General features: G+C 33.3%; 1 protein-coding gene across 1 annotated transcript in view; it reads right to left on the bottom strand.

The window, feature by feature from the left end:
• Nucleotides 1-10,497: 10,497 nt before the first annotated feature.
• Nucleotides 10,498-13,826, bottom strand: part of LOC141563561 (phosphatidylinositol 3,4,5-trisphosphate 3-phosphatase TPTE2-like) — a 73,102-nt gene continuing 69,773 nt past the window's right edge. Inside the window, exons 18-20 of the mRNA XM_074304838.1 lie at nt 12,666-12,761; nt 11,721-11,791; nt 10,498-10,699 (exon numbers count right to left, since the gene is read on the bottom strand). Coding sequence (XP_074160939.1) covers nt 10,597-10,699; nt 11,721-11,791; nt 12,666-12,761 — 270 coding nt within the window. The 3' untranslated portion in view covers nt 10,498-10,596. The remainder of the gene's footprint in view (nt 10,700-11,720; nt 11,792-12,665; nt 12,762-13,826) is intronic.

Raw genomic sequence — 13,826 nt, 5'->3', positions numbered from 1 at the left:
CCCAACTATATTTATTGTTGCTGGGGTTTTTTCTTTCTTTCTTTCCTTCCTTCCTTCCTTCCTTCCTTCCTTCCTTCCTTCCTTCCTTCCTTCCTTCCTTCCTTCCTTCCTTCCTTTCTTTCCTTCCTTCCTTTCCTTCCTTTCCTTCCCTCTCCCTCCCCCTCTCCTTCCCTCCTTCCCTCTCTCCTTCCCTTTCCTTTCCTTTCCTTTCCTCTCTCTCCCTTTCCTTTTCTTTCCTCTCTCTCTCCCTTTCCTTTCCTTTCCTCTCTCTCCCTTTCCTTTTCTCTCCTTTCCTTTCCTTTCCTTTCCTTTCCTTTCCTTTCCTTTCCTTTCCTTTCCTTTCCTTTCCTTTCCTTTCCTTCCCTTTCCTTTCCTTTCCTTTCCTTTCCTCTTTCTCCCTTTCCTTTTCTTTCCTCTCTCTCTCCCTTTCCTTTCCTTTCCTCTCTCTCCCTTTCCTTTCCTCTCTCTCCCTTTCCTTTCCTTTCCTTTCCTTTCCTTTCCTTTCCTTTCCTTTCCTTTCCTTTCCTTTCCTCCTTCCCCCTTTTCCCTTTCCTTTCCTCTTTCCTTTCCTTTCCCTTTCCTTTCTCCTTTCTCCTTTCCTTTCTCCCTTCCCTTTCTCCCTTCCCTTCCCTTCCCTCTTTCGTTCCTTCCTTTTTAAATAATTGCCAGTTCTCTTTAGAAATGAATAACTATCTCTGGCTGTCAGCAGTTTTAAAATTCTGCCTTAAAAATGCTGATTTCTTTCATTTTAATAATATTTATGAAGATATTTCTACCCCTACAATTTTATCAATAAGTAGAAATAAGGGTATAAGAGAAGTAGTGATTTTGCTGAAATTAGACAAGCTGTTAAGATTTGGTGATGATTCTCTGAGGTAGGCCTCCAACTACCTGAGAGGCTGCAGGCTGACTGTCCTTAGCTTTCATCTGAGTCAGAGGTTCTAATCTGGAATCCATTATTCTCACGGATAGATTTTAGGGGTTCATGAACTTCAGTGAGAAAAATATTACAGCTTTATTTTCATTAACCTCTAACTGAAATTTAGCATTTGCTTTATTACTGAGATTTAATCTTTAGTTTGGATCTACTTTCTGATTCTGAGAAAGGGTCCATCAGTGGCTTCCCCAGAATACCAAAAGGATCCAGGACACACACAAAAAAAGGGAACACCTGCTCAGGATGAAAATGTTGGCATTTTTCTTAAAATTATTTGTCATTATTTGATTTACCAAGGTATGGAAAAAAAAAGAAATTAAACGCACAAAATGCTTACCTTCTTCCCTCTCAAAGGAATCTTGTGCCCAAAAACCTTCCTGCCCCTACGGGCCTGGTCTAATCTCCTGATGTTAACCCTGCCCTTCACCAAGCCTTTCTGCCAAGCATGCGTCCTTTCCACATGCTACAGGATTCAAGTGGAACCTTTTGAAATACCATGGGTGTTGAAGCTGTAAGCTTACCAAGTCAGAACAGAACTTTTATAGAATCTGATGAATTCGTGTTCAACTTTATAGCACAATTGGTACCTTTCAACATCTGTTTTCAAGTTGGAGTACAACTTCAAATATCATCTTTAAAGACTCTGATATTTCTATCATTAAATTATTTCCCTAATATGTGAATATTTTTGTTTTTCTAAATTTCCTTCCTTTTCTTCCCTGCCTTCCTTTCCTCCCCTCACATCTCTGCCATCAAAAAATTCTTCCACCTTTATGTGTGGTCAGAAATGTGATTAGATGGGGAATCTGGTAATATTCTAAAGTGCTTACTTAATTCCTGGAAGTTTCTTTTAAGCTAGATTTTCTCTGAAATTTTTCTACCATATAAAATTTTTTAAAAATACATATTTATTGCAGTTGAAACTGAACAATAGAATTTTTTTCCCTCTTGCTGGGTGAAATGTCATGATTTCTGGCAATGTGAACAAGGCATGTATACTTATACACACCTGTATGCATATAGCTATATACATATATATATATATATATATATATATATATAAAATTTGAAAGTAGCTTTAAGACCTAGAATATGCAAAGTTGTATATGTGCATATAAATCTGTCTTATTTTAATCATCATTCTTCTTCTATGTAGTAAATCATTCTATACATCCTCTATTGGATTTTCTCCCTTTGTCAACAAATTTGTTCAGGTCCCCTGTATCCTTTAAAAAAAAAATCAACCTATGTTCCATTTTCTTTCCTTCACTACTGGACATCTCAAAAAGAAAAGTTTTCTCAAAAGTTTTCCAATAATCCTTACCTCCATAACACAGCTTAGTCATTTCACATCTTAAAATCTTTCAACTCCTGACACTATTCTGTCACCAGTGATCAGTAGATGAGTTCAATAGCATTCTGATGTAACTTTTTTTTAACAACTCATCATCTTTGATGTTTTGTTTTAAGTTCTTAAAAATGTCCCTGATATTTTGTTTTTACATTTAACATATTTAGAGATGACCTTTTCAACAAGGTATCTTGTAGCACAGTAAAAACAATTTAAGAAAACTAATGATGAATGACCTCGTCTGAAAGTGAATACAACATTCCAAATCTGTAGCATTTGATGTCAAAATTCTTTGATCCTTCTCCTGCTATACCACTTTATGACTCTCTTCCTTTGCTTTTTCTGACTTTGTGCTTTTATAAATCGTTTCCTATCTGATTTTTCTTTACTATGTCTGACCCCTAAATGCTGGTGTGTGTAAGGTCTCTCCCTTAAGAGCACATTATATAATACTTCTGATTAACTACTTTTGTTAGCTAGAAAATGTTTGTTACATCAAGCTCAAATATGCCTCACAAACTCTTTTTATCTCTCCTTTGGGGTTAAATGGAACAGCTATATACCCATACACACAAATTTTTTTTCAATTGCGTGTAAAGAGTTTTCAACATTCATTTTGGTAAGATTTTGAATTCTGATCTTTCTTTATTCCTTTACAAGATAGGAAGCAATCAAGTAGAACTTCCATGTGACAGACCTTTAGATACTGAAATAATTTAGTAAATAGAGTGTCAGATTTTTTGTACTTGGGCTCTAAGATCACTGCACACAGTAACTGCAGCTATTAAATTAAAAGACATTTTAATTTAACAATTAAATTAACTAAATTTAATAATTTAATAATTAAATTAAATAATTTATTATTTAATTTAAATTTATTATTTAAATTAAATTTAATAATTTCATATTAAATTAATTAAAAGAAAGCTATGGAAAATCTGGTCAGCATATTAAAAAGCAGAAACATCACTTTGCAGGCAAAGTTCTGTATAGTCAAAGCTTGGTTTTCCAGTGGTGATTAAAAGTGTGTGAGAATTGGATTGTAAGGAAAGCTGAGCATCACAGAACTGACATTTTCAAATTGTGATGCTCTAGAAGACTTTTGAGAATTCCTTTTACAGCAAGGAGATTGAATCAGCTAATATTTTAAGAAATTAATTCAGGATATTCATTGGAAGATCAGATACTGCAGCTGAAACTTTGGCCATATGGTGAGAAGACAGGACTCATTAGAAAAGACCCTGATGTTGGGAAAAATTGAAGGCAAAAGGAAAAGGGGAGCACAAAGGAAGAGAGGGCTAGATAATATCATGGAAACAACAAACATGAGCTTGGACAGACAAGGAGAAAAGAGAATGAATAGAAGACTTTGCTATGTTATCATTCATGGAGTCATGAAATTTTGGACAGCTACCAATTAACTTGCCACCAATTAAAACATTCGTGGTTTTTCCCACTTCATATGGCATAAACTTAGGCTCTTCATCATGGTGATTCTCCTTTGGACAATCAGCTTTATTACCAACATCTTTCCTGAATTATGGAATCTGAAATTGAACATAATATTCTAGATGTGATAAGACTAAGACTGGATTTACATCCAGGTTTTCCTGATTCTTCAGCTTAATTCTATACATATTCTGACATATTCTCACCTCTCAGCACAGCAAGCCAATAGGAATAGAGAATACTTTTGGTAGCATCCTTTTTTTGAAACTTTGAGCACCAGGACTAGTCCATATTCTTGGAAGCATCACCTTTTAGTGCAATTTAAGATTATATGAACCTTTTTGGCTGCCATTTCACACTGTTGGTTAAGTTCATAGACCATTAAAACTATCGGTTCTCTTTAACAATCTGGTGGGGGGGGGGGGTTTAACCTAAGGGCAAGATTACGAATTCATTGTAATTAAATTTCAACATATTTGATGTCCTAGTCCGACAACTAGTCTATCAAAATCTTTTTGAAATCCAATTGTTATTCGATTATCCGTTCTAGCTTTATGTCATCTCTCTCTGCCTTTAAGTAACTGGTGTTAAGCTACATAGAGTCAAGCACAGACCTCTTGGGGCACAGTACTGGAGACCTACTTCCAAGTTGCACCATCCATGATGGAGGGAAAATGCTGAATTTGATTCCAAGAACATTTTTAATTCCCAAATTTTACAACTATAACTCTGAATTGACCAATTCAACTACTAACTCCAACTGATTGTCTAGCTTATATTTTGTCTTTTTCACAATTAGAGCCTGAGATACTTTGTCAAATGCTTCACTAAATAAGATCAATTAGTAAACATTTATCAAGTACCTCCTATGTGCCCGGCATGGGGGCTACAAAGAGACACAAAGGAATCCCTGTTGATAAGGAACTCACAATCTAATGGAGACAATAAGCACATAAATATGTACAAATAAGCTGTATGCAGGATGGAGAGAGGATACTAAAATCCAGAGAGTTTTAGAAAGGCTTCCTTTAAAAGATGGGATATTTATTGGAACTTAATTATTAGGGAAACTAGGAGATGAGGAGAAAGTTCCACAAATGGGGGACAACCAGAGAAAATGCCTGGACAATGAGAGAAGTGTCTTGTTTGTGAAATAGTAAGGAGACTAGTGTCACTGAATAGAAGAGTAGGGATGAGGAATAAGGTGTGAGAACACTGGAAATATAGGAGTGGGATAGTTTTTGAAGGTTTTGCAGATCAGAGGATTTTGTATTTGGTTTCAAAAGTAATAGGGAATAAAGTTATGATTTTAAGATATTAAGATAGAATGATGATATATTTTGCTCAGATAAAATTCAGAGTTTATGAAGATAGAAGGGAACATTTCTGAGTGATGGTATAATCAAGGCAATGACTATCTTTTGGGTGTAACTGAGGATAAGTGGAGGAACAGATCATGCAAACTGAATAGACTGAGAAATTGGGAAGTTAAGAGTATTAATATATGGTATCGATATGTATGTTAAGTCCTCTAAAATGAGGGCTGGAGTTGGGTATAGGGAAAGATTGAGTTAGGCACTGAACTCACTGAGGAAGGAAAGAGAATGCTCTGGGCATAGATAACACCCTACAGGCTCTGCATTAAGTGGTAAATCTGGATAGCGTGAACTTCAAAGGAAGAGAGATTGTTCCATGATGGTGGTAGGAGTTGTCAGTGGGGAACAAAAAATATTTTAACTTACCCACCCTGGTGTCATCAGGAAGCCAGTACTGGAAAGAGTTGTAAGGGAAGTAAGGTTATCAGAACAGAATCAGGTCTCAGTGAGTTCCAGAAGACAGAATTTTTTAAAAGGGAAGAGGTTTAAAATAAAAGGATATTATTAACTATGGAGCGAGCATTCCTTTTACTAGATTCAGAACTCTGTAAGGAAAGCAACCATGTCATTTTCTTTTCTTAATCTCTCTCAAAATGTTCTATTTACATTTAAGGAGTACAAATTAACTTCCTGTCTAGTGTTACAATGGACAAATTCTTTAGCATTGCCTGTTAGCAAGTATTATTTTATGACAACTTACCAGTTTTTCTGTTTTATTTTTAGCAAGTACCCTAGCCTATATGGTTATGAAAAAAGATTAAAAACTGTTTGTATGAAGACTTGGATCAATTGAATTGGAAGAAAATGACTGAAAAGAATAAAATATGTGAAGAGTCAAAAGCAAAATAGATTAATGATCTATTATTAGTGAAAATTGTGTAATATCCTGGCATGAGGGAAAATAAATCTAAATTGCACTTTCAATTCTTAAAGAAGCAAGTTTTATATCATAAATATAGCTTCGGTTCTTGAAGGGATCTTTGGGCTTTTATAGTTCAGCCCTCTCAGATGAAGAAACTGAAAACCAGAGAAGCTCCACCAACTATGTATTAGTATACTTATTTTCCCATAGTCTCTCCAACATTATTCCCACTTTTTGTCATCTTTGCTTGTTTGCTAGGTGTGAAGTAAAATCTCAAGAGTTAATTTCATTTTCATTTTTCACAATGATGATTTTGAGCACGTTTTTGGATGGTGATTCATAGTTTGCAGTTTTGTTTGCCTCACTAGGCTAATGGGAAAGAAAGTGACTCTATCTGGAAGGGAGAACATGGGCTAGTGGGTGGAGAATCCCAGACCCTGGTCTGCATCTTTCCTTGAATTCCACAGGTAACATCTAACACTAAAGGAGGATTGAAATGCTTTGCTTCCATTTGTGCTGTTCCTGTTGACCTATTTGACTTCCTTCTACCTGAATTTTCACCTTGGCTATTTCCTAACAATGGAGAAAAGATGACCTAGACACTTTGAAGGGGCACCTGCTTTTTGCAAGGACTTTGTTTCCAATTTTTCCCCCAAGTGTGTCATCCTGGATCCAGTGATACTGAAAAACTTCCTGTACTTGATGCAAACAAGGGGAGCAGTGTCCAGTTCTTACTCTCTACTTTATACATGCTCTAGATAGGAAAGCTTCTGATTTGAATGAAAGGTTCTCAGAGTAGAGGTGAATTATAAGCCAGTGATTGGTATAGCTCCTTCCCCAGAATACATATATGCATACAAAACAAAGACCAGGTATTGCCACCACCATTATCCCCTGCTTTCTTGTTCAAAACAGCTAAAAGTTTCTTGGCTCAAATGTTTGTGGCAGCCCTTTTCATAGTGGCTAGAAGCTGGAAGATGAATGGATGTCCATCAATTGGAGAATGGTTGGGTAAACTATGGTATATGAATGTTATGGAATATTATTGTTCTATAAGAAATGACCAACAGGAGAAATACAGAGAGGCTTGGAGAGACTTACATCAACTGATCCTGAGTGAAACAAGCAGAACCAGAAGATCATTATACACTTCAACAATGATAATGTGCGAGGATGTATGCTGATGGAAGTGGATTTCTTCAACATAGAGAAGAGCTAATCCAATTCCAATTGATTAATGATGGACAGAACCAGCTACATCCAGAAAAGGAACACCGGGAAATGAATGTAAACTGTTATTTTTACCTTCTGAATCCAATTCTTCATGTGCAACAAAAAATTCGGTTCTACACACATATATTGTATCTAAATTATACTGTAATATATTTAACATATATAAGACTGCTTGCCATCTGGGGGAGGGGGTTGGGGGAGGAAGGGAAAAAATCTGAATAGAAGTAAGTGCAAGGGATAATGTTGTAAAAAATTACCCATGCATATGTACTGTCAAAAAATGTTATAATTATAAAATAAAATAAAAAAATTTTAAAAAAATGTATAAAGTTTGTTATAAGATGTAAATCCATGAAAATTTCATAAAAATAATAAAAATATAACATTTGATATAATTTTCTAAATGTAATATAAATACAAATAAAAACTTGGTATGATTTTTTAAAAAAAAAAAGTTTCTTGGCTCTTGCTATTCTCTCCTTATTTTGCAAGTCAGAAAATTCTCTTATCTCAGTGGTCCCCATTACCCCAAAACATTGTGATGAAGCCAGTCTCCTAGTACAGCCATGTCAGCTCTTTATCTAAAAATTCCATTTATGAGCCATGAAAGGCTTTGGATCTTCAACTGGAGAGTGTATATTATTATTATACATCTGGAACCACCCCACTGTATGCTGCCCTCAGATTGAGGGCAGTGGGAGCTGCACATGGAGATCTACACTCCACCCATTTTAAGAAGCAGTTGCCTCCATCCACGTGCCTCCTTCCCAATTTGAACTGCAACGCCTGATATTCTCTTCTTCACTAGGTGAGCTCCCTTAAGGCAAGGACAGTGGTTATATTTTGTTTGGTTTTGCCTTTGTATCCCCAGCTCTTAACACAATGCCTAGCACAGGGTAAGAACCATTAAGTGTCTCATGGATAGAATATTGGATTGGGTATCAGAAAGATCTGAATTCAAATATATTAACTATATGACTTTGGGCAATTCAGTAAACTTCTATTTTCTTCAGTTTCCTCATTTGTAAAATGGGGATTAAAAACTGCACATAACTCTCAGTATTGTGAGGATCAAATGAACTGACATATGTAAAGCATTTTGCAAACCTTAAAGATATGTATATGTCTATAAAAATATAGACTATATTATATACAATAGTGTTATTGTACATAAAATTATTACAGTGTATAATTTATACTATATCATATATAATCTATAAAAACATAGAATATGTGGAACATACTAGAGTATATAATATATTCTATGATATACTATATTATATAATTGTTTTTCTAGCATGTTGTACCTATCTAGCATATTAAATATATTCTCATTATTTATTTACATAGAAATTATATACAGTAATACTTAATATATTTTATTTTAGATATATCACTTTATATATCACCCATGTTATATACTATGTAATATATAATATAACATGTCATTATTACACATAACATATTTACAAAGTGCTCTTATCTATAATATATACTGATTATTAATAACTGCTTAATAAGTATTTGCTGAATGATAATTTCAATGAATCTTGGTACTTGGTGTTATATATACACATACACATATATATTTGTGCTATTTTTGTAACTTGCATATTACATTTTAACTGGTGAAATTTGATGCAAATATTGTCCCCTTTCTAAATCTGTGCTACTTTAGAAGTTTGGTTGCTTAAAAAATGCCTTTTGTGGCCAATCTGATGTTTCTCTGTAGTTAACTAAGCTGATCTTTGAATAGCAAAAATTACAATCAATCACAGAAACCTCTCCTTATTAAGACTGACAAAGAATTTGGGCTCCTTAGTGTCTTCAAGAACTCTGGTTATTTGCAGGCTTTGAGAATGTAGAACTTCAGTGGCAGATCAGCTACTTCTTCTGTGGGTCATTATTGCATAGTTAATAAGTACCTAGCATTTTAAAATCTAATTTTATGAGAGCTATAGACATAACTGAGTACATAAGTCTTAATAAGTTGCCTTTGGTACCAACATGTTAAATGATTTTCCCAGTCATGCAGCTAGTGTCAAAGGCCAAATTTGGATGCAATTCTAATTGAAATTGCTCATTCAAAATTCTTTCTACTATACTAGATTGCCTCTTTTTAGGGCTTCTTAATCTGGGATCTATGAACTTTATGTTTTTAATATTTTGATAATTGCATCTCAGTAGAATTAATTTCCTTCATATTGTTGTAGAATTTGTTCTATTCATTTAGAAAAACTGTTCTGAGAAAAGGTCCATAGCCGTCACTAGATTGCCAAGAGGGTTCGTGACAAAAGGAAAAAAAAAAAAAAGATTTAAGCACATTAAATAAAGAGGCTGTTGTAATAATGGGCAACTGTATGAAGACCAGCGGATCAACATTTCAGCATGTTTGACAACATTTATGCAATATAACAACAAGAAACTGACACACATTAGAGACCCAAAGACAAAAGAAAACAAACAAACAAACAAACAAAAAAACAACAGTTTCTCACTTTTGAGGATTGAGTGAAAATGAAGAATGTAGGTTTTTTCCCTATAAGCATAGGGAAGACAATAAGTTTCTGAGCAAGGGATTGCATGATCTAACCTTGCCTCAGGAGTATTTAGGAGGCTGATTTTTTTTTTTTTTGGTAGGATGGATTTGCGAAGTAAAAGACTGGAAGCAAAGAAGGCAGCTGAAAAGGACTAAATGCACTCTCATATGTTTTTCATCTTTTTTGAATCTCATGATTTAAAAAAAATTGTCTCTACAAAAGAAAGTATTGAAGCATGCTAGAATTACAAGATCAAGAAAAAATGTTATTTTAAAAAGTCACAGATTAAAGGCATCAACATAGACATATATGTGTATATTTTAAAATCACAATAGTTTTACTAAGAAGGATTTGTCAATCAGCCCACTCAATAAGCATTAATAAGCACTTACTGTATGCCAGGCAAAGTCTTATCAATAAGTTTCTATGAAGTAATAATCATTTTTCTCTTGTGAGGATACCATGTTCCAAATTCAACTGAAGATTCAGATACTAAATTTGTATAAAATAAGCCATAGAATCCTAAATTTAGATCTGGAAGGGACTTTAGACACAATCTAGGCTAACACCTTCATTTTGCAGATGATCGAGGCTCACACAACCCACTTTTTACTGCAATGCATTGTCTCACTTTTCTTGAAAGTCCCTGTAAGAAAGTATGTGAGAAAATGAGCAGATGGCTTTTACCTCTAAAGTATTATGAAATATCTTAAGTATGTAGTATATAAATGAATACACTAACAAAGAAATGTAGATTTAGAAAATGCTTCTATATAATAAGGGGTTCAGAGGAACATGATTCTTTAATAGAAGGGAGTAACATTTAAACAAATATATACTTGTGTAGATCATGCATTCCTAAACCGTAATTCCACTGCAAAATCTTCAAGGTAAATATGCCATGTTTTTTGTTTATGGGGATTATCCAATTCATTTCTGGAAAGATAGAGCCTAAGAGAAAGAAAAAATGATGAAATTTGTTGTTTTCTGAGTCTTGAAAAAAAGTATGATTTTACTTTCTGTTGAGCATCACCTTCTAGCCTTTTTATACTTTTTTCCCTTTCCAATATAATTCATAACAGTAAGCAAAATTTTATTTATAACACTTATTAATCCTCCAAGTAGTTTATAGGTAGAAACTTCTTTCCCAGGTGTAATTAAAAAAAAAAAAACATCTTTAGTAGTATCACACTTAAATCATCCCAAGTTTATATCTTTTTGTAACTTTTTTTTGCTAATTTCTTTTTGTAATTAAGCTTATTCCTTTTTTTCTCTGTCATCATATTTCCCTCTCTCAGAGGAAAGCTAATGAGTAGTACAAGATACATATTTTTTTGAAAGAAAAAATTTGGTGAAGGACTTTATTGAATTCTTCTGAAGCATTTCTTTCATTGAATTAAAAAAAATGCACTTCCTATATCTAGAGCATTAGACCAATTTGGGGGTATGATAGAACTCATGCAGAGATTAAACTCCAAGAGAAATATGTGACTTTTTCTGGAAATTTCTACTAGATACATCACTACTATTTCTCCAGACCTAAAATTAATCATTTTAAAAATAAAAGTTTTCTTTTTCTGCAAAGATTGGTTTTTCAACAACTCTAACAAATTAAACAGTTTTTAAGTAACCAATTTCTCCTCTTGACCGAGACAAATAGACAAACAGAACTCCAGATACTCTCTTCTAAGCTTAGGATTCACACACATATTGGAAATGTCTTTGGTATATTAATCTCAAAACCAATTTTTAACTTCCTTGATGTCAAATTTAAGTAACTGATATTTCAGTTTTTGTTTTCTGAAACTATCAATGCTCATGTTTAAATGTTAGCTGACAATCAAAATACTGCTCATTTACCCACTCTCTTCTTTGTTTTCTCTTTTAACACACACGCACATACACACACACATACACACTCTAGTTTTTCATTAGGGTGAATTTAATTTTTTAATTAGGTCATACTTCATACCTGTTTTTTTCTATAAATGCTGTATTGAAGCAAAAGAAAAATGGACACTTCTCATATAGTTTAGGAAGGGCCTAAAATACATAAAATATATCTGTGTTAAAAGGGACATTTTTTTCTTAGCAATATTGATTCCAAGAACTAATTATTTCAATTCTAAAAAGACTGAAATCTCAGCCCCGACCCTTCAATTAAATATCAATCATTTATATTAGTTTAAATTAGTTAATAGACACTATTAAACAGAATGTATAAAAGACTTCATCTTACTCAAAAATATCTTTTTCTATAATAAACTATTATTATTAGACAACTAATAATTTTAATAATTTAATATTTTCAAAATGCTTTTAATCCATTGATATTAACCTTGTGAAGGTAAGAGATCTTCATATATATATATATATATATACTTTGCAAAATTTTATTAGACAATTGAGACCCACATAGATTAAATGTCTATGATTATTACTAATAAGTTATGGAATCAGGACTAACAACCAGGCTTCCTATGTTTTGGTCAGTGTTCTTTCCATTATTCAAATATAATGATTGAGAGTATAATTCCAGGTTACTCAGTTGCATGGGACCAGAAAAGGGTGATCTACTCCATAAAATCATCCTTAACTGGTTTTCCTGTCTTTTACCATGTGAGTGCTGATTTTCCAGTGGAGGAATAGCTGAAATTGACTGAAGGTAAAATCTGTATCAGTCAATTTAGCTAATACCAAACTGTTATTGGTCAACAGTTGTAGTGAAAATTTTGGTAGCTCGGGATTGAATTTATTAGGAAAAATTGGAACTTAGGACTTTCATATCTTGTGGATCTGGAGAATGTTCATTTCCTACTTCCACTGAAAATTAAGGATTGGCTAGTTCTCCATTGAGAAATTGCTAGAGAAAACTTAAAAGCTAAGAATTAGATTGGTTGCTTTTTGTTGTACTTACGGAACTGGAGAAAAACTTAATTTTCACATCACCACTTAGGTCTGGACAGGTTTTTAGCTTGATATTTATGAAATTATTTTCAACATCATGCAATATCTGTGATTGAAAAATGCAACTTAGAAGCATTAGTAATCAAGGTACAAAGGGTGGAGCCAAGATGATACAAAAATTATTTCCCCCAGTTACGTGTAAAAACAACATTTTTTGGTTATACTGGTACATTTATTTTTTAAAACATATTTTCTTTTTTTTTTTAATTTTTTAAAAAATTTAATTTATTTTTAAATTAATCTTATAATTATAAAATTATAAAAAAAATTTGACATTACATATGCATGAATAATTTTTTTAAATAACATTGTCCCTTGTATTCATTTTTCCAAATTTTCCCCTCCCTCCCTCTACTCCCTCCCCTAGATGACAGGCAATCCCATACATATTACATGTGTTACAGTATAACCTAGATACAATATATGTGTGTAAATCCAATTTTCTTGTAAAACATATTTTCTTATAAATTATGTTGGGAAAGAAAAATCAGAAGAAAATGGAAAAACCACAAGAAAAGAAAAAATCAGAAGAAAAAGGGAAAAAAGTGAACAGAACGTGTTGATTTATATTCAGTCTCCATAGTTCTCTCTCTGAATGTGGATGGTGTGTTCCATCAAAAGTTTGTTAGGATTGCCTTATATTACTGAACCACTAAGAACCAAATCTGTCATAGTTGATCACCCCACAATCTTGCTGTTGCTGTGTACAATGTTTTCTTGGTTCTGCTTGTTTTGCTTAGCATGAGTTCATGTAAGTCTTTCCAGGCCTGTCTAAAATCAGCCTTTTCATTTTTCATAGAATAATAATATTCCATTACTTTCATATGCTATAACTTATTCAGTGATTCCTCAACTGATGGGCATCTACTCATTTTCCATTTCTTTGCCATCACATAAAACAGAGATTGTCATTTGCCTTTCTTTGCATCCCCAAGTCTGATACATAGCTGATACTCATATTTATTCACTGACTGACTGGTATCCATGAAATATTAAGCAACTCAATGCAGTCCTCTAGTGCACTGAGTGGATATCAAATGGAGGATTGATGAGAAGACATAAGTAAGATAAGAATGACACATATGAGAAGATATTATAAGAAGATTATGAC

This window comes from Sminthopsis crassicaudata, chromosome 3 (genome assembly GCF_048593235.1).
Source record: "Sminthopsis crassicaudata isolate SCR6 chromosome 3, ASM4859323v1, whole genome shotgun sequence".
NCBI lineage: Eukaryota > Metazoa > Chordata > Mammalia > Dasyuromorphia > Dasyuridae > Sminthopsis > Sminthopsis crassicaudata.
Note: the sequence above shows the minus strand (reverse complement) of the source record. Positions and strands in the feature narration are given on the sequence as shown.